This window comes from Stylophora pistillata, chromosome 3 (genome assembly GCF_964205215.1).
Source record: "Stylophora pistillata chromosome 3, jaStyPist1.2, whole genome shotgun sequence".
In the NCBI taxonomy this organism is placed as follows: Eukaryota; Metazoa; Cnidaria; class Anthozoa; order Scleractinia; family Pocilloporidae; genus Stylophora; species Stylophora pistillata.
The window spans coordinates 25862054-25885415 of NC_142521.1; the positions used below are offsets into that span (position 1 = coordinate 25862054).

Here is a 23362-nt window from a genome sequence, read left to right on the forward strand (position 1 = left end):
TTAGGAAGCTTGAAGCCTCATCCCACGGCAGTATTAATAGAGAAGGAGGCTTGGTGGAGCTCATTCATTTATCTTTTGCGCCTTTCCCTTGTAGATGTGGACTACTCCATTCAACCCTTTCACCTGGGACCAAACTAGTGAAAGGGTGACGTCACATGTTGCAGGGTTAGAAGTGAGAGACGATAAAGGAGACATTATAAACATGACTGATTCCTCACGTGAAATCACCGTCATATTACCCCTCGACGAGAAAGCTACTCACAATATATCAAAAGGGTCCACCTATCACCGTAAAATGATAATAAATCACAACATCACCGTTCAGCATGGGCAGTCCTTCGTTAATGTCTCCTTTTTGCCTCAAAGCAGCGACTTGGTCATCTCAAAAGTGAAATTGATTTCAGCCACAACTCAGAATTATTCAGAATGTGAAAACGTCAGGGACAAGTGGATCAAAAGAGGCCGAATACACTGCCACGGTAATGTTGCTGTATCGTTTATGGCGATCAATCCCGGAAGGTACCGCGTTAATGCTATTTTTATTGTCAAAGAGAGAAAGACGAGGAAAATGACTCAGTCGTCCAGACTGGAACGAGGCAAGGCTACCTGTATCACAATAAAAAAACCACGAGCAGTGAATGAAGTAAAATATATCCGTGTCCAAGTGAGTGAGTCAGCTTGCCTTTTTTGGGAAACAGAAACATCTGCTTGGGAAACTGCAGGATGTAGGGTGAGGAAATAAGAATTAGCCATAAATCGCTTTGAAAAATGATTGATAATAAATGCGTTTATCGCTCTATAGATTCTATTACTGTCGACCTACCTGCGATCACGTTGAAAAACTAAGCTAAATGTACCTTTATTTTCAATCTATAATGATATTTCCTACTCTTACTGCTCATTTCCCTTTATCGATGTTATTTGTAAGAAACCATATTTGATGATACTTTAATTTAGGAAAGGGTGTAGAAGGGTATTTTTTTTGTTTTCTTTTGTTTTTTTCACGTCAGTAAGTAATGTTTGGAAAAGTGAAGCTATGCAAGTAACAAAATTGCTTGAACAAGTTTTTGCAGCGATTGTAACTGTCATTGTGAACATGAAATGATGAAATCAAAGCAATGCTTACCCTCCGTCTTCTTTGTGGCGCCTCGAACCAAGTTTTATTTCATACGTAGCCACACTACCGGCTAGCGATTCGCGAGAGGTCTCATTACCAAACAACACAGCGTGGAGAAAGTTTACTTTGGTGTAATTCACTGTCTTTGTATTTGCATTTTTGATTCAGAAAGGAACACATCTATCGTAAAATTTGCCTTTACAACCACACTGACTATAGCTTTCATTCAAAGGTTGCGGAGGTCATCGGCAATTCAGGTTTGAAATGTGCCTGCAACCACTTGACGTCGTTTGGCGGAGCCTACCTGGTGCCTCCAAATCACGTCAGTTTTTTCAAAACCTTAAGAGCGCTTCGTTCACCAGATGACAGCGGAAAGTTCCTCGTCCTTGTGATCCTGTTTGCAACTTTTCTTCTCCACCTGGTTGCGATCGTTTTCGCAAGAAGGGAAGACCGAAAAGATAAAGCCAAGGTTAATTGAAATGACGATTTTGACAATTAAAGAACTTGGCAAGATGTTGCTTTATGCAGCTATTTTTACGATTATTCTCTTTAGGATTTATTGGAAAATTATCTAATATGTTTCTCTAAACACGATGTAGTGAGACATGAGTCGCCAAAACAAGTTTGAAGCATGTGCTACTTTTTATTTTTTAAGCAATTTCTCTTAAGAGACGTCACTAAAAATCAGACAAATTCACTAATCACCGGCAAAAGTAAATAAAATCGAATTGGCTCATATTCTAGTATTACGTAGTTCTATTGGTAACACAAACCAAGACATATGAAGTTTGTTGAAAAATTCTTTTGTTTTCGAGAGAATTGATAAAACTCAATTCACGGATAATTAGCTTCATTTGAAGGTCGAATTTAGCCCATTTTTGGAGGCCTCGTTCCTACTTGTAAAAGCAGTGAAAAACTTACTTATTCCACAGACTTTTGCCTCCCCAATGTTTCCACGAAAAGGCGGAATCACTATTTAAATTTCAAATAAAATACAGAGTTTTCTATCGATTTACTTAGATGTCTTGTGAAAAGTAGGGTAGCTTTTTACTTTTATATGCCGCTAAGTGAAATAAACGTTTTATATTTGAAATATGAGAAGTTGAAATGATAAACTTACAGTTTGTAGAGTTACTTTTCTGGGTTTGTTGTGCTGCCATGCATACGAGGGCTTTAAATTCATGGAAAGTTCGCTCTTCCTAAAAGTGGGCTAAATTCGACCTTCGAATGAAGCTAATCATGCGTGAATTGAGTTTCATCAATTTTTTCTTAAACAAAATAATTTTTCAACAGTCTACATATGTCTTGGTTTGTTTTACCTATAGGCTTACCTAATACTATAATAAAAGCCAATTCGATTCATTGACTGTTACCGGTTAATGTTTAATTTTTCTTGACAACGTGTCTGAGATAAGGATTGTTTTCCTACATGGTAACGGATGGCCCAGCACTAAGAAAAATCACCACACCCCAAATCCCGAGAGTCACTACGACAACTAGATTTACTTCGAACTTCTATTTTAAGGTGCAAGATTCAGAGCCCCCAGTGTTCTATCGAGCATCGGAGTCAGCTAATTGTCGTTACGAGTTGACCGTTAGGACTGGTGTCTGGTTAGGATCCGGTACAACCGCTAGCGTGTCCTTCATACTCTTTGGAGTCGAAGGCAGGAGCAGTACCCTTACCATCCAACAAGACTTCGATGCCGGGTTCCAGCCGAAGTTTGCAAGAGGAACTGAGCACAGGTTCGCTGCCAATTTAGACAAAGACCTTGGTGATATCTACAAACTTCACGTCAGCCATGATAACTCTGGTAATAATCCCTCTTGGTTTTTGGATTACATTAAGATTGTTCATACGGGGACCGACAAAAGTTGGAATTTCTCATTTGACACTTGGTTAAGCCTGGAGGATGAATCTCTATCAAATGAATGTATCCGGAGTCCTTCCAACGCTCAGGCCAGCATAACAGATAGAGACTTGCGTGAAATGTTCTCCGATGGGCATCTCTGGATGTCGATCATAACCAAGACCCCTGGGAGTTGCTTCTCTAGAGTTCAGAGGATCTCATCGTGCCTCTGTTTGCTCTTCTGTACAATGGCTGCCAATGCTATGTTCTATTCCTGGGGTAACCAGCCTTCTCAAACAATTAACCTGGGACCGCTTCGATTCTCAGCGCGACAAGCTATCACGAGCATTCAGAGTATCCTTCTCACCCTGCCGATTCACATAATCATAACATTGTTTAGGAAGGCTTCAGCAAATCCTCAGAATCGATTTTGGCGATGCTTGCTTTACTTGACGTGGGGCTTAGTTTGCCTAGTGATTGCCATATCGGTGGGTTTGACTGTTTCCTACAGTCTCATATGGGGAAGCGAAAAAGGCCAAGAGTGGATTTCGTCAGTTTCTGTCTCCTTTTTTCAAGATATCTTTATATTGCAGCCCCTTAAATGCTTTCTGCTCGCTGGGCTGGCGTCAATGTTTTCAAAGTGCAGAGTTAGAAAGGTATCTTGCAGTCAACAGTCCTCTGGGAAAACTGCAGATCATAATCGAAGCTCAGCATCCACAAAGTCAGGTGAATTGTCGGCATCGAGGAGAAAGAGTGTGGCAATGGCTAGACGTCGCTTGATGAAAAGACAGACTCTCTTTTACATTTTCTTTCTTGTAGTTGTTGGTGTCCTTACGTACGGAAACAGGGACTTTTCAAGATATTTGCTCTTCAAATCTTTGGCGGACCACACGGAAAGTTTTGAGGAAGTAAGGAAATGAGTTGATTGAAAATAACAACAATTCATGCATCCCTTAAGAAATTTATAACGAACAACTACCGGCAAACTATCTACTGCAATTAGATATAACGCTTGGCATCGTTTATCCTTGTTATTGGCTGTTAAGTAGGGAGATCAGTAAAGATTCTGTTGGCAGGGATGAAAGATACCTTAATCAGTTTAGAAGAAATTAATATGTTAAGCAATAATTTTACTATGACATAGTATTGGAATGCACTCCCTACTATGAAACGATAACCAACAAAGACTTCCGGTATCATTGCATGTACATGAACCTAAAGTAATTATTACGCATGAGAAAATGATATCTTCTGTTTTGAGTTTGAGAACTCGTCTGCATCATTCTTCTGTACTCATTTTTGTAGGTGAAAGATGAAACTTCATTCTGGAACTGGATAAATGAGTCGTTGATCACATATCTTTACTCAAAAAGTCAAGAAAGTAGTGCGCTGGCATCGACGGTGATTGGAATGGTGAGAATACGTCAGCTGAGAGTGAAAAAAGGTATACCTACTTGGACTTTTTGTCATTACCGAGTACATTGACAAATAGTAACGCTGAGTTCTAATTTTCTTCTTAGTTCCATGCCCAAACTGGTGGCAACACACCTGCTTGGAGTCCTACTCTCGAAAAAATGAATACAGAGAACCTTTTTATCCTAAGAAGGCCGGAACTTCGCCGCTCCAGTTTAATCAGTGTCCAATTCCATGGATGTACAAAACAGGAAAGGAACTTGGATCTTCTTCAAAATGGGGCCGCCATGCTTGGTATGGTGGCGGTGGGTATTTAGCAGAGCTGGGCTATGAAGAAGAAACTGCCCGTGCGATAACAAATCTACTGCAATCAGAAAGTTGGGTCGATCGTCAAACAAGAGCCATCGTCTTAGAGTTTTCGCTTTTAAATTCGAGGACCAACATTTTGGCTGTCTCGTCTTTCTTTGTCGAATTTCTCCCGACAGGCCAGGCAACGGTTAAAAGAAGCATCGATATTATCTCGTTATACAACACAGAATCCGTCCTACAGATTTTTCAAGGGATGTGCTTCGTGTTCTTTACAGCCATGGCTCTCTTCATGATCGGCGAAACAATAGCTCAGATAGTTAGAAGGAGGTGGCGATACTTTTGCTCTTTTTGGTGCTTGCTTGATCTTGGTCATTTCGCGACATCAATTCTACTCGTTGTATCAAGCTTCATGAAGTCTTATCTCATGACTATGAGTGTGCTTAGGCTGAATGAGAACATATTTGCACGTACAAACTTTGAAACACCTCTCCTATGCGCAGAAGTTGAAAACAGTCTCATCGCCATTCTCACTTTCCTGACAACGTTGAAGCTACTACAACTTACCTATTTTAATTTCTACACGCGGTTGTTCTCATGTGCTCTTCGGATCTGGATGCACGACCTTCCCTCGTTCTGTCTAGTCTTATCGATCATATTTCTTGCATTTTTACACATGGGAGTTTTAGTTTTCGGTCCATCCATTGGCAGGTACTCGAGCTTTTGGCGGGCCTTCGCTTTCCAGCTAGAGATAACTCTTGGCAAAGTCAAGGCTCGGCCCATTAAGGAACTGGCTGAAGGTGTCCCAATTTTCGGACACGTTTTTGTAGTTTCGCTTCTTTTTAGCATTACCATAGTTTTAATGAACTTTTTTGTTTCCACCTTAAACGAGGCCCTCGCTGAAGCTAAGACTGCGGAGATGGATAAGGAAGCTGAACAGTTGGTGACTGATGGGCAGCCTGTGAACATAACTGTTGGAAAGGCTGATGGAACTAACGTTTTATTAGAGAATAAAGATAACGAGAGGAAAGCAGAAATAATCAGAGAAGGAGAGACAACCGAAAGAGGGAGTCGCGCGATATTATTTGATAAAATTAGCAAGTGTCTCAAAAGGAAGGCTTTCTTTGATGAAATCAGTGAGCAGCTCAAGACCATCAATACCCTTCAGCTGCCCATACTGCGTTTAAAGGTAGATAAGGTTTGCAGACGTATCGAAAATGCCATTGCTGATGAAATCGATACTAGAGAGTCATCGACAGTCAATCAAAAGGGGAAAAAGAGGGTACATTTTGGAAACAGCGTTACAATACCGTTTACGCAGCACCGTCATCTCTTTCCACATCACGAAGAACCCTGAGGAAACAATTTTTAGATACTGCGAAATCGTTTTGTCTTAGCGATTTATTGCGTCATTTTTCGTTCATGTCGCCTGTTGCGTGAGCTTTTTCAAATGCGTTTACATGGTTGAGATGAAGCACTGCGAACATTTTATTTGGCACTATTCTGATAAGGACTAAATAAAAGTGTAATTGGCTTTGATATTCCATTAACCCGTAAGCTACTTTAGATAGACAATCTGCCTGTAAATACGCGGGAAATTATTGAATAGAGTAAGCTTGGATAACACAAACAGTGTGGGAAAATTTAAGCTTTGGGGATTCCCCTCTTCAATTTTTATAAATACTTAATAATTTGTCCTGAGTATTCTGAAGCAGACTCCACCTCTAAACTGAGAAACATCATTTAGCCGAGAAGTAAAGATTACCTGCTCTGATGAAAGTTTAGTGTTCGCTCCGACGAAGGGCTAACGCTCGAAACGTCAGCTTTTGTAATCATTACGGTGGCGAATTTACCATTTCAACTTTGTTGATATATCCAGATTATTTTGGTACTCCCACCGACGCAGCCCCAAACAGTTTCTTTCGAAACTATCAGCCTTTACTCTTTAGTGAGATGAGATCGAAGAAAGGAATTCCATGGCTTACTTTCCGTATTATATTTCTAGGGTGTTGTGAGTAAATCACATCACAGTAAGATCATGGCTCATGTATTAATGGGTCTGGGAATTTTGATAAGTTTCAAAACTGAGTAATCTGTGATAGATTTAGCAACAAACTATAGCTGAACTCAAGAAAACACGAAGAAAAACGATCCATGACAGAAATGGAAAACTAATGGATTATTTCCCAGAAAGCGTGGCGTAGGATGGGTGTAACTCATATTATTTAAAAGTTGCTGAATGGGTCATGATTTTTCCAAGTTAACATTAATTAGTAGCAAAGAACATTTACGATAGGTTAGTCCACCAAATTGAGACTGTAAATATGTTTCTGTGTTATCTTGGATCAGCGAAGAAAAGAATTCTGATTTTCAATCAGTATTTGGCAGTATTTGGTATTTCTTTGCGGAGATGGAGCGGAACTTTGCCTTATCATCACCAATTTGTAGAAAGGTTGACGAGAAGTCCTGATTAGTGATATATTTAAGTCCAATCTGCGGTTTTTATGGAAGTTATCTAACGTTTAAGCCCAGTAATTTGTTGTATGTCAATTTGGTAAGGTTTGGTAAGGTTTGGTAAGGTTTGGTAAGGTTTGGTAAGGTTTGGTAGTATTTTGAAACCCAAAACAAACAGTAAACCTTGACGATTGTAAATAGTTTTTTCTCCTTGGGAATGTCTTTCTCCTCGTTCTAATTTTTAAACTTGATTATCAAGGTAATCAAGCACGATTTGCTTTTTTCGTTGCTTGATTTTCAGAATAAAGTGCCGCTACAGTCGTTCTAAAGTTCTGAGGAAGAAATTCGTTGATTAATCATTTGACTGTAACTAACTATTTGACAGCAGTATACTGTTTGTAAATCAGGGCAATAAAGAGATAAATAAATCATATATAGAGTACAGCGAACCATTTAATAAACCTTTATACTAGGTTTGATTATATAGTAACAAGTCTATTAAGAGTAAAGACGCTGCGTCTTAGGGATTTATTTTGACCTTTTCTCAAAGTAGAATTCGCAATATTTATTTTAATTTTGCGAAAGAAAACTGTACCAAAAAAATTGAAAAAAAGGACTCTGAGCTTCTAACTTTCCACTCCAGAGTTGAATAAACTATGATAGAAGATTCTGAAATCTGCCTATTTAACGATACTTGATACTTGATCAACGAACACTTTGGTTCAATTAAAGCTTCAATAGAGACATCAGAAATTGTTGTGGATCTTAGTCGTCCATAAGGAACAGTAATAAAGAAGTTTGCCCTTGGTTAGATCACTGAGATTAATGTTATTGGAAACTACTTTCAAAAAGTATTGATCAAAGAGAAAACTGTGGTAGAGAAGGAAAGAAAACTTTATCGAGAAGGAGAGAACTAGATATTAGCAAAGTTAGGTTAGACAAAGAAATTATTTAGGAGAGAAATTAGTGGAGGATAGAGAGTAGAAAGCGGAGTTATCTAAAGAGACTAGTATAGAGCGAGTTAGAGTGGAAATTAGATTGGAAATATCGGCAATGCCTTTCAGCGTATTAGAAATAAGTTTGTGAGCAGGTTAATGTCAGTTAGTTATGGTCAGATAGTTACCTTGTTGTCATGTTTATTTTTAGACTAATTACATTGACTAACCATCGTAATAGGTGAGACAGGTAACGAATCATACTCATGGAGAAAAAGGGCGAGAGGGTTAACTTAGTTCGTTATGTTACGTTCAAAGGTATTGGCGGGTGTCTTTATCATAATAATATAACAAATTAGTAAGTCGAGTAGTTAAATAGTCAGTTGGTCAGTAGGTTAGTTGCTCAGCCAGGTAGTTGGCCCGTTAATTAGCTTGACAGTTAATTGGTTAGTTAGTTTTTTAGTCAGTTGGGTTATTACTCAGTCAGTTAGTAAATCAGTTAGTTGGTTATCCTGTTAGTTAGTTGGTAAGTTGATTAGTTGGTTGGATAATAAGTTAGTAAATTTGTAAGTTAATTAGTTAATACCTAAATTAGTTGGTTATTTTGTCAATTGGTAAACTGTTAATAAGAGAATAATTGATAAAGAAGGGACACGCACAGAACAAAACATATTTCCCAGGCACCATTCAAGCTATCAGTATGTTAGATAAAGTTATACTGCGGATCTTAGTGAGCCAGTGTGTTAGTTAGGTAAGAAAGTTAGCAAGCCGGTTAGATTTACCAAGGATAATATATAGGAAAACAGAGAAAGATCGATGCCGCTTCGTTGTATTATTAGTCGTTAGTACATTAGTATGTATTAGTATATATTAGTATGTTAGTTGTGCAGTTAGTCAATTAGTTAGTTTCTAAATTTAAGAGTGAGTCAGTAAGTATGTGAGTTAGTATGATTAGTCCAATTTAAAAACAATGGTTAGCTAATGATTGATATCATAATATTACATTTTGCGGATCGGTTTGATCTGTTTAAACAATTGCGTTTGAAACGTGTGAATTAGTAATAAGCTGAAGAGAGCGCTGTGAATTAGTCGCAGGCATGAAAAAGAGTGAACTGAATTGTTGCTGAATACTATCTGATTTGATACAATAGTCCGTGTAAACTAAAAAAGGTAGTAGTAACAGTGACTCATCTGCTTGAATAAAGCCCTGATTTTTCTGAGGAAAAATGATATCAGAGAAATTCTCTAAAGACCTGTTGATGTTACAAATTGCCTTATGCAAAAATCAGAATGTTAATCAGAATCACAACTTCCTTAGTAGTGGGTTATTGATGAAAGTGCTGCTTGGGCAGTTATACTGTGTAAGTATAAAACTTTTTAATAAACTATTCGTTCCATTACTACTGAAATTACGGCAACTCTTGGGTCATTTCCATGCACTGCCTTCTCGGATGTCTGTTTTATCTTTACGTCATGATGTGATCAGTTAATCCTAGGGTTGGCTTTATCAGGAGATATTTTGGTATATCTTACAAGGATCTTGATTTCAGTCATCGTGTGGAACGGCTGGTTTGGTGGAGTTTAGTGAAGGTGGATTGTTCATATTATTTAATGCTCTCCAAAATCTGCGGTCTTCCCAGATTCAATGATTTCGGAAGATTTCAAGGCTCGTTCCTAGACAGTCAAAGGGGGACTTTGGTGTAATTACCCCACTGAAGTTCAGCAAATCTGAAATATAAGGTATAAATAAGACGTAAAAATTGCTGCGTGATTTTTTTGAAGAAACAGCGCTCAAAAAGTGCAATTCAAGTTCCATATTAGATCAGTTTTCAATTGAGCGTCGAATAAGTTAAAATCAAAGTAATCACATCGGCCAAGCGAACCGTTAGAAGTGCAGGAAAAGGCAGGTAAACAAGTCATGGTTGGTTTATTTTTTCGTTTCATGTGATAGGAGGGTAGTGCGAATTTTCTAGACCAATCAAAACACAGTGTGAAGCAAAAGTAGTCCTGTATTACTTCTGAAACTCAATCGAAAGTTTTCTTGAAAGTTTCTTTTTTTTTTTTTTTGAGAGATTCTTGTCAGTTAAAATTCATCATAGCTCTCTGATAAAAAAAATTAGAACTTTTTCCGTCCGACAGCTGATTTCGATCTGGTTTTCTGAGTGATAGAAATATAGCGGCGAACAGAGTGGAGATTAGTTCAATGATAAAGACGACTTCGACAAAGAACGTTAATGATATCTCTTGAATGAGAATTCGCAGTGAAAACGTCCGTCTTTAGCAACACTGAGATGTCTCTTTGTGCCCACTGATTTCATCAGTCCTCGATATTTTAAGATCTAGTATTCATTAGCTTTCCATGAAAACGAGTGATAATACGAGCCGTCAAGTATTTTATCTCTTTAAAATTAGCTAGCAGTTTGAAAGCTAAGAAGCCTTACAGACGACGCGATCTGTTTGATAAATCCTGATCCGTGCTAATCACAATCCATTAAGCTGCCCGCAAGGATAACAAAAGTTTTTGGTTAATGGCAAATTGAAGGTTATTTTGCGAGAAAAACTTCAAAATTTTTTTTTACACCGCAAAATTGCTAATTTTACATAGAAATTAATTTTCTCTAGGAAATGGAATTTTTTTTCCAGCAACTGTAGTTCTTTCATTACTTAAGGCAGTGTGGTGTGCTCAGAGCATAAAATATTAAAAAAGGTCTTGGCCTCCAAGGAAGACAGGCATATTTCAATGAATGATGATAGATGATGAATTTTTCTCAACTTTTCTTGGCCCACACGCCGAGCACGGTACTTCTCGCAGCAGGACCTTTTCAATTAGAATCATGCCACTAATTTAAGCAAATACGCTTAGAAAGCTTCAAAAATATGTCACAGAATAAGGGTGTAGAGACATTAGACAGAACACGAAACTTTTATCACCATTTCTATTTGACAGATTGCCTCGTACAGGAGCAGTTTTCATTCATCAGTTAAAGAGACAACTAACGTCCGATATATCACGCAGGGATTTCTTGTTTTGAATAGTTTTCCTTACGCTTAAAAAAGGTGTGTGTAGAACTTAAGCAGGTCGCTTTGGAACTCAGTCATCCGTTACTTGAAAACAACTCGCAAAAGTTTTTAAAATATCACTTAAAGGCTCCGAATCATACACTTCTTAATCGAAATATTGAAGGCAACCTTGGGGTCGCCCTTCATGCGAGCCAAGTTTGATTTTTCTTCACTTTCTAAGATTTCGTGAGGGTACAACAATTTTGCACCGCAAGTGTTAACAATGGTCTATTCTTCTCTCAACCAGCGTGTATGAATGAAACTCACTGTCAAGTTGAATTTTAAATTGTTGTTGGTTAATCTCGAAGAATGTCATAGAAAATTAAAAACTCCGACTAACAACCTCTTAGTGGGTTCCCGTTATTCAATTGAAAAATTCCGATCGCTGTGATCTCAACTTTGTAATCAAAATCGCAAATGTTTCTTCCTCGTTCCAGCTAACACTTGCTGTTTGCCCGTAAGGATATTTCATAGATGTTTTCATTATCTTGTTGACAAAGACAAAAGCTAATTTTTATATTTCAAAACTTGATTTTCTAAAAGTCACACTATCCAACTTTTGGTCGTTCGATTGCATCTCACAGAAGTATTTTGAACTTGTAAAACTTTCCCAGTTTTTGGCGACATGTTTCGGTAAATTTAGTATTTTGATAAGGAAGGAGGAGATACGAAATCGTCCCACAAACCTTATTAGTTGAACCAGATTTCATCTGCATAAATATTTTAGCTGTTTCGCTCAAAGTAAAGATAAGTTTCTTGCTGTGATTTAATTTTCGCAAAGCTCATCGACATATTCAATTACTGTGTCTGTAGTTACTGTCCTTGATTTTGCTTTGAAATAAAAAAAAAAAAGGTTATATTCGTGTGGGTTTGATAACAAATTTCACATTTTGGTAATAAAATTTGCAAATTTATCATTCTGTGTGGTGTAAACCTCCTCCCTCCTATCTGCGAAGTGTGTGTCAACACTGAATACGGATAGAAAGTGTGAAATCACGTCAACTACAAGCTTACTTACCATAGATTTTGTCATCTTTCCCTTGCGTGAGGTTAGTAAGTGCTAGTTGGCGCATCTGCCCGTGTGGGCCAATGCGTGAGATTAGCAGGATAAGAAAGCTTGCAGCGACCGTGAATGTAGCATGTGTGGAAAGAACCGACTTCACCTGTTGTATTCCGTATAAACAGGACGAGGTAGTATCCTGTTTTTTCATTGGCTAACTCTTGTTACGCTCTTGATGCCTCCGATTGTTTCGAGTCAGCGGCGTTCACATTATGTAAGTGTTGATTACAAACAGCAAGTGAAATCAAACAACAAACATATGAAATACATATATATGAACTGCGGTTATGAAACGTATATGTGCACGATCCTCCGCAGTAAAGCACTATTTAAGCAATAGTGAAAATCAGACCTGAAAAAAATTCAGGCCTCTACGGGATTCGAACCACTGACCTCTGCGATACTAGTGCAGCGCTCTACCAATTGAGCTAACAAGCCAACTGGGAGCAGGCCATAATTTGATGACATACTTTACCTAATATCTGCATTATATTGAACATCGTGCTTAGTATTGAGGTTGGTCTCTCGATACGAACGGATGCCGACGATATTAAACATCACAAAATATACCGCTTGCATAAACTTTTCCTAATATCTGCATTATTAATATCTGCATTATATTAAACATCGTAGTAAGTGTTGAGGTTCGTCTCTTGCATCATACGCGTTGGTGTTCATCTTGTTCTTCCTTGCTACCGTAGTCCCGCAGTCGACATAGGCGGTAACCTTTTAGAATACCCAATTGGCTAATTTTCTTGTATTTCACATTTTTTAAGCTTCCAAGTATCTTTCCTTGTATCTTTCCTTCTAAGTATCTTTCCTTGTGTAGACAACGTTTTGTGGTCACTTGGTGGCGAGAATACGGTGAGGCATTTCCAACTTCGTCTTTCACTAATTAGACGTCACGTTGTAGGAAGACTGATCATATTGTCTCGTTGCTTTCATTTTGGAAAGATCAAACAAAATGAAAATTATGTCCTTTCAGAAAAAATCCTGTGACAGATGATAGTTTCAATGCTGCTATATAATGTGGTGCAGAACTTCAAGTTGACGTGCATGACTACATGTAAATATATTTCAGAACGAAGCAAAGCTATTTAGTAACTGGTCGGTAATGAGAGCATTTTATTCAAAGTAGTTATATAAAATACACGTAAACCTTAACTTAAGGTTCAGATATCGTTGACAAGACTGCGAGCTTTGTTGCCAGGAACGGTGAGTTGCAACACATATGTAAAATAACAAGTATTGATCAGTATATCGACACTACGGTAACAGTAGACGTGAGAATTCAAATTACTATATTTGCATGTGTGGATCATACACGTGTGTATACTGTAGTTGTAAATGTGTGACAGATAAGAGTGGAGTCTTGTTTGGTCCATAAGTATTTGATTAGCTAGATGACCATAAATAACTTTGTTATTACAAGTTTGACAAAAAAACTTCCTAAATAGAGCAACTTTTGATTTGGTGTCATATGACACTAAAGGAAAGAATCTCAAGGAGAGAAGAGAAGAACTCTAAGTAAGAACCATACAGTCACCACACTGACCTGCTCTACTTCAAGGAAATGTGGTGATCAGCTGGCATTTGGTTTTAGTTTTGGACTAGATCAGTTGGGAGGGAGAACAAGTTTTCTTGAGTAGTCACAGAACAAAGTAAAGTAAAAAACAATGTAATACCAAATTATTTTTGACACTCAATGGAACAGCATTTGTCTCTGTCTGATTTAAATGCATCCCAACAAAGAGATATTTTACAGCACAGAGCTGTCTGTTCAGTAACAGTGTTCAGGGGAAAAGATGATTCTAAAATGAAACTGGTATCCTTTGTGGTGATCAGGGATTGTAGATGGTAGAATTCTACGGTGGTCATGCAGAATTCTCTGTTTAACAGATCAATTCTGTGTTGGCATGTATCTGTTTAGTAGTAGATCATTGATGATTTTGAAATGTGGCCAGAACAAGAAAGTGGTTCTTACCGCAGTTGCTTGTGGTGTCATCACTGATCCATTGCTGAACAGATACATGCACATGGAAACATGGAATCCATTTGTTTTATTTAAAAAAGTAAAATTTTGTCAATGGTGACATCATCTATGCAGTAGTTCAGCAACGTATCATAGATAAGAACCAATTAAAATGCATGTATCCTTTAGCTTATTATATAGCTAAATTTTGATGCACTGAGTTATTTTGTTCTGCAATATGGAGAACATCCTCCAGTCACTTTTCACCATTCTAAAACCATTACATTTGATGATTTTACTGCTTTGAGAAAAGTGGATTGTGTAAGTAATTATTGTGTCACTGTTATCTATTTGTTGCAGGACCTGAATTTGAATTGCAAATCAGACAGAATGAAATAAACAATCCAAAGTTTAATTTCCTGAATCCTGGAGACCCCTACCATGCATACTTCCAACCAAAAGTTACAGAAATTAAAGAGCAGGATGACAAAGGTGAGAGATAGGAACATGATACATCAGGTCCACTTGTATAGTTTGAAAAGAAAAAGAGGATCATAAGAATGAACAGTATGTGTTACAGGTATATTATGATATGCAGTAATGCAGAAGTAGCCATTTACAGTCTGAACTTGTCTATGGAAGAGGGCTTGGATGACGTAGTAAGAAGAGCTGTAACATTCCATCGACATGACCCAGGTCTGATCCAGGTCTGATTTTTGGAGCAAGGGTCTCACATTGATTGAGTTTTTTTGGTCCCTGCATGTATCTTTGTTGCCAAGGGTTTTTCTGTGGATCCTTTAGTTTTTTCCTTCCAGAAGAGCCAACTCTGCCTACTCTTATTTTTACCTGGAATTATTGGGATAATTTTTTTTCTATACATTGGTCCCACTGTTTTTACATTTTCTTTCTTTCTTTTTTTTTTTGTACAGTGTATCTATGTCTTGTGTTTATCTGTACTTCAAACTAGTTTATAAGGTTTTATCTTTGGATTGTTGCTATAATGTGTAGTTATCTTCTTCCCTCATTTCAAACCACACTAAGTTGAATTTCCTTTATTGGGTATTAGATATTCTATGTATGCAGTTGATAAAAAATAATTGTTTTTGCATTTGTAAACACGCAATTGGTGAAAAATAATTATTACCCTCCCAATGATACAGTGTAGATCGATATACAGTAATTATATTTTAAAACAGCAAAGAAAACTAGATTTGGACCTGTAATTGCTTTGGAGCTTAATTTGTCATACATGTACATGTAGTTTGGTCTGCTATAATATAATTAATAAACTTTGTGATACTTTAATGCATTAAATTGATCATAAACTATTTATCAGAACCGGAGGTCATCCCAGCAGCTCCTGTTCCACAAAAGGTAGGAACATTTTTAAAGGATCTTTATGATCCGTATTGACTCTTTCACTTCTGAGATCTGAGAGAAAATTCTCCAAATGAAAGCTACAAAGTGTAGATCTGTTGTGGATTAATCTTGAGAATTCATTGTTACAGCCTACTGTGTTAGTCACTTGTACAGTAAGTGGACAGTCTTGGAGTGAAACTTAATACTCAATTCTCCAAAGTTTCAATTACAAAGTTTTGAGGCTCAAGTTGGTGATTTGTAGATAAAGTTGTGTCAACTAAATCTTTCCAGCCTCCAGATGACCAAAATGGTTGCAGCTTGGTAAAACTTTAGATGGTTATATCCATTGTCAATTTTTAAGCATACTCAAGGATAGATGAATGTGTTACTGTTCACATTTACATCATTTGAACTCTGTTTGTGTTTGGTTTCAGCCAAAACCATTGATGCAGATACCAGTGGCAATTTCAGAGCCACCTGTACCCAAAGAACCTCCCCCTGAGTTTGAATTTATGGCTGATCCACCTTCCATATCTGCATTAGATCTGTGAGTAATAAAATACCGTCATATGCTAACTCCTTTTCTTTTTTTTTCAGAATTCTCTGGGTGTAAAATCAGTAACCTTGGGTATATTTTACCATAAATTGTTATTTACATGTATTAGTAAAGTTGAATTCAACTATAATCTGTTTATACTGAAAACCTGATGGCATGTTAAATATTTCTGTTCAGTTTGTATTGATGCAAGATACATATGCTTGTAGCCTAGCCTTCTGAAATGTTCTCCTTAAGCCTTAAGCTCCTTAAGCCTTAACTTTGTACTTCTCATAATTTACATTGCATTACAGCTTTTCGAGATTGTACATGTAGTCGCCCATCGGGCGATCAAACTTAAACTTTTGGTCGCCCTAGTCAGTTTTAACTCGCCACTGGAGACCGTGCGACCGTCAATTTTTAGCCCTGTTAAGGTACTGTTACAGTATTGGAAATTATTGAATTCTATGATAATATCAAGCTGGGAATACTTTTTGATTCAACACCATATTCTAAAAGCAAAAATAAGGAAAAACACAGGAAGACAGTGTAGAGAATTGATATAGATGTAGGTCTTTCATGGTAATTTCAAGTCATCATTTTTTATCCCTTTTAAACACACAGGAATATTGTAAAACTAACTGCACAGTTTGTGGCAAGGAATGGGTGTCAGTTCCTAACCAATCTCATGAACCGAGAGCAAGTATGTTTGCCATAAGACACTTTACTATCATGAGACAATTCAGATGTATATGCACTACCTAAAATTATTATATTTTTCATTTAGTAGAGTGTAAGTGAATTATAGTTGATCAATCGAGACCAATCAGCAGATCCATAGGGAAAAGGCTGGTGTAAACCAGTGATCAGTATAACTACACTGTGAATGATAATAAGAGAATCACTTCTCTTACTAGAATGAAAAATAATGATACATCTAACAGTTGTACATGTAGATTGCTTTTTGAAACAGCCATTGTGACTTGCAATCACAATCATCATTTTTATTACAGAGAAACTATCAGTTTGACTTCTTACCGCCACAGCACAGTTTGTTCAACTACTTCACCAAGCTTGTGGTACAGTATACGAAGGTGAGACTTGTTTAGTGCTGTTTTGTTTCAAACTATTTTCACACAAACACACTCATGTACTGCAGTAGGTGTTGTAACCAGGTTCAATAAATCTTTCATCTCATCAGGTCTTAAGTCCCCCAAGTGATATCAAAGAGAAGTTGCAAAAGGATGCCTACAAACCCAAAGAGGTATCACAAAAGTCTTCTACACTTAAATAGAGTTAATATCAATTTTTTAACAATGATTTGTTGCTAAGTGAATTGTAATCCTCTTTCGTTTGGGAAAACTAGTAGTCAGTATATTAATCTTCCACCCAGAAATATGTAGTTCAAATGTCTGAAAGTTAACTTTCTTCCATATTGTACTTTTTTTGGGGGGGAGGGGGGTGGGTATATTTTTATGATACACTACATTTCTATGTACCACATAAAAACCGGAAAGGAGACAGGCTCCCCTCATATATAATCAGTTATATTCACTAGCATATTCACTAGTATCGCAGAGGTCAGTTGTTCGAATCCCGTACAGGCCTGATTTTTTTTCAGGTCTGATTTTCGCTATTGCATAAATAGCGCTCTCTACCGCAAGGATCGTGCATCATACGTTTTGCAAGATTGATCACAATTCTGATGCACCTTGAAAGTTGCAGGTCAGTGCAACTCACTCATATTATGTGACTCTGTGAAAGATATATTCATGTACATGTGCATGTGCATGTCGTTTGAAGGACAGACAGCCAAGAGGGTGTGGTTCTCTTTGAGCATTTGGTTTCTGTTCTTGATCCAACTGTGGTAATGAAGTTCTTTTTTCAAATAATTTTACATTTTTGTTGCATTTTTATGCGAAGTACTTGTAATTTGTTCTTGTGGTAGTTATTAAAGCCTCTCTTGTTTATGAAATCTTTTCTTACTCTTGGTGAACTGCAGGCCGGGCTAATTACTATGTGTGTGTTCCTTAAAATTTCTCCACGGGCTTAAAGTTGATATGCAGTGCTCAATTGTATGGGAATGAACTATTCCTAAACTGATTATTTTCCTTCAAATTTAGTTGCATTTGCATCAGTGGACTGGCATGACTTTGTTGTGGTGGAAACAGTGGACTTCAAAGACAACGAAACAGGTTGGTTACGCACTTTACAATTCTACCAGGGTTGAACCCTTTAACTCCCAGAGGTGTCTAACATCCACCACTTCTCCCTTTGGTATCCATACATTATTAAAAACTGGATCATTGGATAATGCAATTCAAGACTTTTTATTGGTTTAGCCATTATGGTATATGAGCCAATATACTCACTTTACAATTCTATGAGGGTTGCACCCTTTAACTCTCAGAAGTGTCAAACATAGAACTTCTCCCTTTGGTATTCATACATTATCCAGTAAACAGGTTGGGAGCATTACTCAAACTCATCTGTTCGAATTTTTTATCTTGATCTACATGTACAGGTGTACTACCAAATTGTCTTACTAATTTACAGGGAAACATGTGGTAGCTAGAAGGGAGATTTAACATTCAGATTTTGAGAGTTATAGTGTTCATGGTTTGATGTAAGAAACACAGGAAGTGAGTGATGTTTTTGAAGAAATGCTGTTTTTAGGTTGTCAGTAGAGACAGCTACAATTTGCAGTTGTCCTAGTTTCACAGCTGCTAATTTAAAGGAGAAAGCTGTCAAAAACCTTCACAGAAAAGCACCATTTACACCTGCAATTAAGCATTACTCTGTGAAAACATTTGTTTCTATTTATTAAGATCCTTGTGTTGTGTTATTTTAGCCAACCTGCCTCCACCAGTAAGTCGAGAACAGCTTGGAGCCAGGATATTGGCGCAGGAGCGCTATGAACAAGTTCAAGTGTGTAGGTTGTGATAAATTGAAATTTGTTAGTTGTATTAATGTTTCATGTTCTTTTCGAGGCCGAAACTGAAAAGTTTATCATTACTGTTTGTAGGATGATGGTCCTACACCAGATGACATGGAAGTCAACATGGATGTGGAGATGGAACTCGTTGAACCAGAGCCGCCATTTTTACAAGTTCCTCCACCTCCCCCTCCTATGAAGGAGCCAACTGGGGTAAGACAATCCTATCTTAAGTTACTACCTACAGTGCTTGTACCTTTTCATCAACCTACATAGTACCTACACCCTCGTCGGCATCCGCTTATGAGAAAGTTCAAATTTCAAATTTTGGACAGGGATTGAAACAAGACTTTGTGAAGGAGAATGGGAGAAGAGTTGTTTACATACGAGGTTGTCCGCAAAAGCGTTTAGTGTGTTTGTTTTAGTGTTTATAACTCTTTTGCAAAGACCGTGACGGCCATGTTGTTTTAATCTTCTTGAAAAGCACAGACATCAATGAGGTACCTCTTCCACCGATCCCCTTGGAGCCCGGCCCCAAACCGCCCCTACCTCCCACGGCCCCTGGATCGAACATCCAAATCCGGAGAAATTATGATCCTAAGGCTCCTAAAGCGCCTGCACCCCTGGCACAGACGGACAAGTTCCTGATCTCACCAATCACAGGCGAGCGGGTCCTTGCAGAGAACATGGCTGAGCGCATGAAGATTAGTCTGTTGGATCCACGCTGGAGGGAGCAGAGAGACAGGGTGATGCAGGAGAAGAAAGAGCAGGAACAAGTGGTTGCCGAAGGTAAAAGAATTGCTATTGGTCATTCAATCTGCTCGGTGTGAATACGCTATGAGGTTAAAACAAGAAAAATAGAAGGGGAGGGGGGAGGGTCGTTTTACTAAAGCTATTTTTGGAAAAGACTATTGACTGGAAGTCTGTTTTCTGAGACGCCTGTGTGAAGGCACTGTGAGGCCATCTCAGATTAATTGTTGTGCTTGAAAACAATATGATTACGAAGAGCATAGAGTCGAAAACGAGTTTGGAAAGTAGGTATTTTTTTTTTCTCGAGCGAGATCTCGCGGAGCAGACGTCTCGGTGAAATTCCAAAGCCCAAAACAATCTCAGTAGAATCGACGTTCGTTTGATCTTTGGCGTCTGGAAGTTTATCAAGCTTGTTCCGTCCAAGTTGTTAGCTAGTCTTTTTTTTTTGTTTGTTTCCTTTTTCAACCTCTCCGTCTTCTCTCTTTCTCTGTGTGTTTTATTGACCATGACAAAGCCTAGACAAAGTCTTGGCTAAATTCTGGCTATTTTGAATTTCTTTGGATGCCTAAAGCATACTTCCATTTGTCTGTCAGGTATGTCAATTGGAAGCAGTCTGAAGCAGCTGGCCGAGCGCCGTACCGTCATCTTTGGAGCTGGTGACGAAGAAACTGTCATCGGTAAGAAGATCGGGGAAGAAGACATCCGAAAACCAGAGAAGGTCACATGGGATGGTCACACTGCTTCCATGGCGGCCACGTCACGCTTGGCTCAACAAGGCGTGACAATTGAACAACAGATCGAGGCCATACACAAATCGAAGGGACTCACGTGAGTATGAACTTAACTCTATGCTCCATGTTGCGCAAGATTTCCGTCAGCGGACATATAAGTTATTTCAAGAAGCAACAGTTTGCGAGTGCGAATCAAACCTCGTTTCTGTGTTATCTGCCGAAGCCAAAGGCTTCGGCAGATACCTCAGACCTCGGTTTTGATAATTCATGAAATCTTGCTCAACCTCATCCAATGATTACTTATAATAATCTATCGAATATTTTTGCTCGCGTGCGATTGGTCTTTGCGAGACTGAATATTCCTCAGTTAAATCTGGTGAAAAGGTGAGGATATACGTCAAGTGATATTCCCAATTTTCATACCTTACCTCTAACACGATAAAAGCGTTCGTTAGCAAACTTTTAATTCAGGAAGAGACAGCGTTTAGCCATCGTTACAGGAGATTGGACATGTTTGTTTGTTTATGAAAGTCGTACCAGATAACACTGAAAAATAAACATCCCACTCAGCAAAATGTGGGGTTTTGGTAGACATTTTTCCCGCGCATCGAAAAATATTTGAAAGGATGTTAAACACAGTAGCCTCCAGTTGGCGCGAACATATGCTCATATCTTTCTCCTTGGACATTATCTGTTCCTCTAAACTCACGGTTTTCTTCTAACTTCGCTCTCAGAAAACTATCCTCATCTCGTAAAAGATAATGTCCGCGGACAAATAATAATAATAATAATAATAATAATAATAATAATAGTAACTTTTATTTAATATCCGAGCTAGTGTTAATTTGGTCGGCCAAGAGGACCGTCAAGGAAAAAAACCCTAAGGAACATTTTCAAGTCTGGGTCACAGCTTTAACTAAACGGTTCAGCCATGGTCACATGGATCCGTGCTGATATCGTGTTCTTCGAAGCGACAGTGGCCATACATGTAAGTACTTATTCCTAGTTCTTATATTGCCCTTCAGGCCCTCAGAAGAACGAGAACGAATCGGACCAAAGGTAAACCTCCAAAGATAAACCTCCCGATGCCCCGCTACTACCTATCACAGCTATCCCGCCCCCTCCCTCCCTGGGTACGATGATCGCATCACGAGCGCCACCTCCGCCCCCTATGTCCGCGATGATGAATCTACCGCCACCTCCACCCATGCTTCCCCCTGGTGCACCCCCACAGTTTATGGGTAAGCACCATCGATTACTGAAGTAAATTTTAATGAGCAGAGCATCCAAAAAAAGTACCAAGTCGTCTGTCCAGGGGCGATTTTCCAGAAATGAGATGTTTAGGAATTGCAATCTACGTTTTTCTGGTTTGTTGTTCATGACGCGTGAAAATCTTCGGTTTCTACAACTATTTTTGATCCTTTTTTAAATATTTTTAGCGACTGAGCTTTATTTGATCGTCTGGTGAAAGAAAGCCATTACTCGATTCCATTACGCATTTATTAAAACCACCAGTCAGTAATTGACACATTTTCAGTGATACCTCTTTGTGATAGCGTGCTCGCGGACTCGCATTAGCGCTGCTACACTGGAATATCGCACTCGCGAAACCCATGGAAGGTTTAAACCTCCTGCTATCAAGCAAGACGGGCCAACCTGACTCTTCCAGACTTCACGAGATGTTCTCACAGGAGCGCTAATGAAAGCTTGCTCACTTTTCTTTTCTTTTCCCTACCTTTGTGAGACTGCTATATGGACGCACCTCTAGGTGTCTGTCTTGTACAGTGTGCATTGATTTCTTCTTTTTTCCAGCCTTTGTTTTCCATCTACTCTTAAAGACCTTCCAACAACGTCTTACTTTCATTTTTTATCTTTAGGTATACCGCCCCCGCCACCCCCGGGCGGTCTCCCGCGCATGCCGCCCCCGCCGTTTGTTAATCCCAGTCTGCCTGTTGCACCTCCCCCGCTCAATAAGCGAGATACGGAGATGACGGAGCTGGTAAGAAGTCCAGAACTGAGCCGGCTGAAGCGAATCTTGTTCCTGAGGATCAATTCCTTTCCTCCAACCCTAACCCGGTCACCTTTGGTGTCCAGATCCCTAACATGCCCGATAAGTCCGAGTGGAAATTGGACGGCAGCACAGTTCGTCTTACTTTGCCGTTAAGTGTGGGTCTGGTACCCAGAGAAGTGCATGTCCGCGCGAGAAAGCTGGCAAATTAACTCAGAATAATTCGAAAACTTAGCTTTCATCAAAACGACTATTTCGGGAAGCAGACCCTGTAAATTTAAACCTCAGCTCTCCCAGTGCTAGCTTCATCTTTTTTTTCCTGACCGCTCTAATTTCTTACACCTTGCTATTTTTCTTAACAATTTTTCAGTGCTATTTTGTTTTGTTTATTTCTCGCTAGATTTCTGTCATCAAGGCTAAACTGCACGAGATTACTGGTATGCCAGCTGGAAAGCAGAAACTACAGCTTGGGGTGAGAGTTTTTTTAATCTCCCTGTATAGCTAGATACAGTGGGAAAACAGTTATTAGTTGAATGATCTTCCTTTATACACGAGCAAGTTTTTTCTTGATTGCATAGATGGAAAATCAAGTTTCTCTTGGGTAAGTTGGCTCGTCCAATACCAGGTTTTCGACGAGGAGACCTTTCAAGAATAAGAAGTGATAAAAAGGAAATTTGCTAGAGTAGATAACTCAATAAGGTAACCGTTACCAAGGATATGACAGGGTTTTTAGTGAAATTCTGCTGCATCAGGTTTTCCTAGAGTGTTTTTTTAGTAGATTACTTAGCTAATGTGCACGGTGCTCTCGTGGGTCACAGCCTTTAAGTAGATTCAAGCAAAAGTCAAGAAAAATTTCCATCTTGTTTTTTTGTGCGAACTG

General features: G+C 38.6%; 2 protein-coding genes, 1 long non-coding RNA gene and 1 pseudogene across 4 annotated transcripts in view; 2 read left to right on the forward strand and 2 right to left on the reverse strand.

Annotated features, from left to right (window-relative positions):
- LOC148735282 (uncharacterized) overlaps positions 1-23362 on the reverse strand; it is an 82044-nt gene that overhangs the window by 38889 nt on the left and 19793 nt on the right. The window lies entirely within an intron of this gene.
- On the forward strand, positions 203-7492 carry LOC148735285 (polycystin-1-like protein 2). The gene is made up of 8 exons (XM_088752919.1): positions 203-519; positions 1286-1586; positions 2643-3452; positions 3558-3690; positions 3784-3872; positions 4270-4408; positions 4485-7242; positions 7283-7492. The coding sequence occupies exons 1-7, from the start codon at positions 203-205 to the stop codon at positions 6038-6040; spliced, it is 3345 nt and encodes a 1114-aa protein (XP_088609045.1). The 3' UTR covers positions 6041-7242; positions 7283-7492.
- Positions 7571-12328, reverse strand: LOC148735286 (uncharacterized). The gene is made up of 2 exons (XR_015999143.1): positions 12151-12328; positions 7571-9800 (listed from the first exon to the last, which is right to left on the reverse strand). It is a non-coding gene; the product is annotated as an uncharacterized LOC148735286 (long non-coding RNA).
- On the forward strand, positions 13249-22709 carry LOC148735287 (splicing factor 3A subunit 1-like; annotated as a pseudogene). Its single transcript, XR_015998605.1, has 15 exons — positions 13249-13258; positions 13363-13407; positions 14525-14656; positions 15501-15538; positions 15958-16070; positions 16683-16761; positions 17072-17152; positions 17260-17347; positions 18182-18253; positions 18910-18986; positions 19084-19204; positions 19471-19782; positions 20337-20571; positions 21500-21715; positions 22352-22709. The product of XR_015998605.1 is annotated as a splicing factor 3A subunit 1-like (transcript).

What these genes read in the sequence shown, in the direction of transcription:
- LOC148735285 (XM_088752919.1), top strand. Translation starts at nt 203, where the DNA reads ATGACTGATTCCTCACGTGAAATCACCGTCATATTACCCCTCGACGAG. An exon ending in ACCGAAAAGATAAAGCCAAG is followed by an intron (nt 1,587 to 2,642) that starts GTTAATTGAAAT and finishes TTCTATTTTAAG; the next exon opens with GTGCAAGATTCAGAGCCCCC. An exon ending in GCCTAGTGATTGCCATATCG is followed by an intron (nt 3,453 to 3,557) that starts GTGGGTTTGACT and finishes TTTATATTGCAG; the next exon opens with CCCCTTAAATGCTTTCTGCT.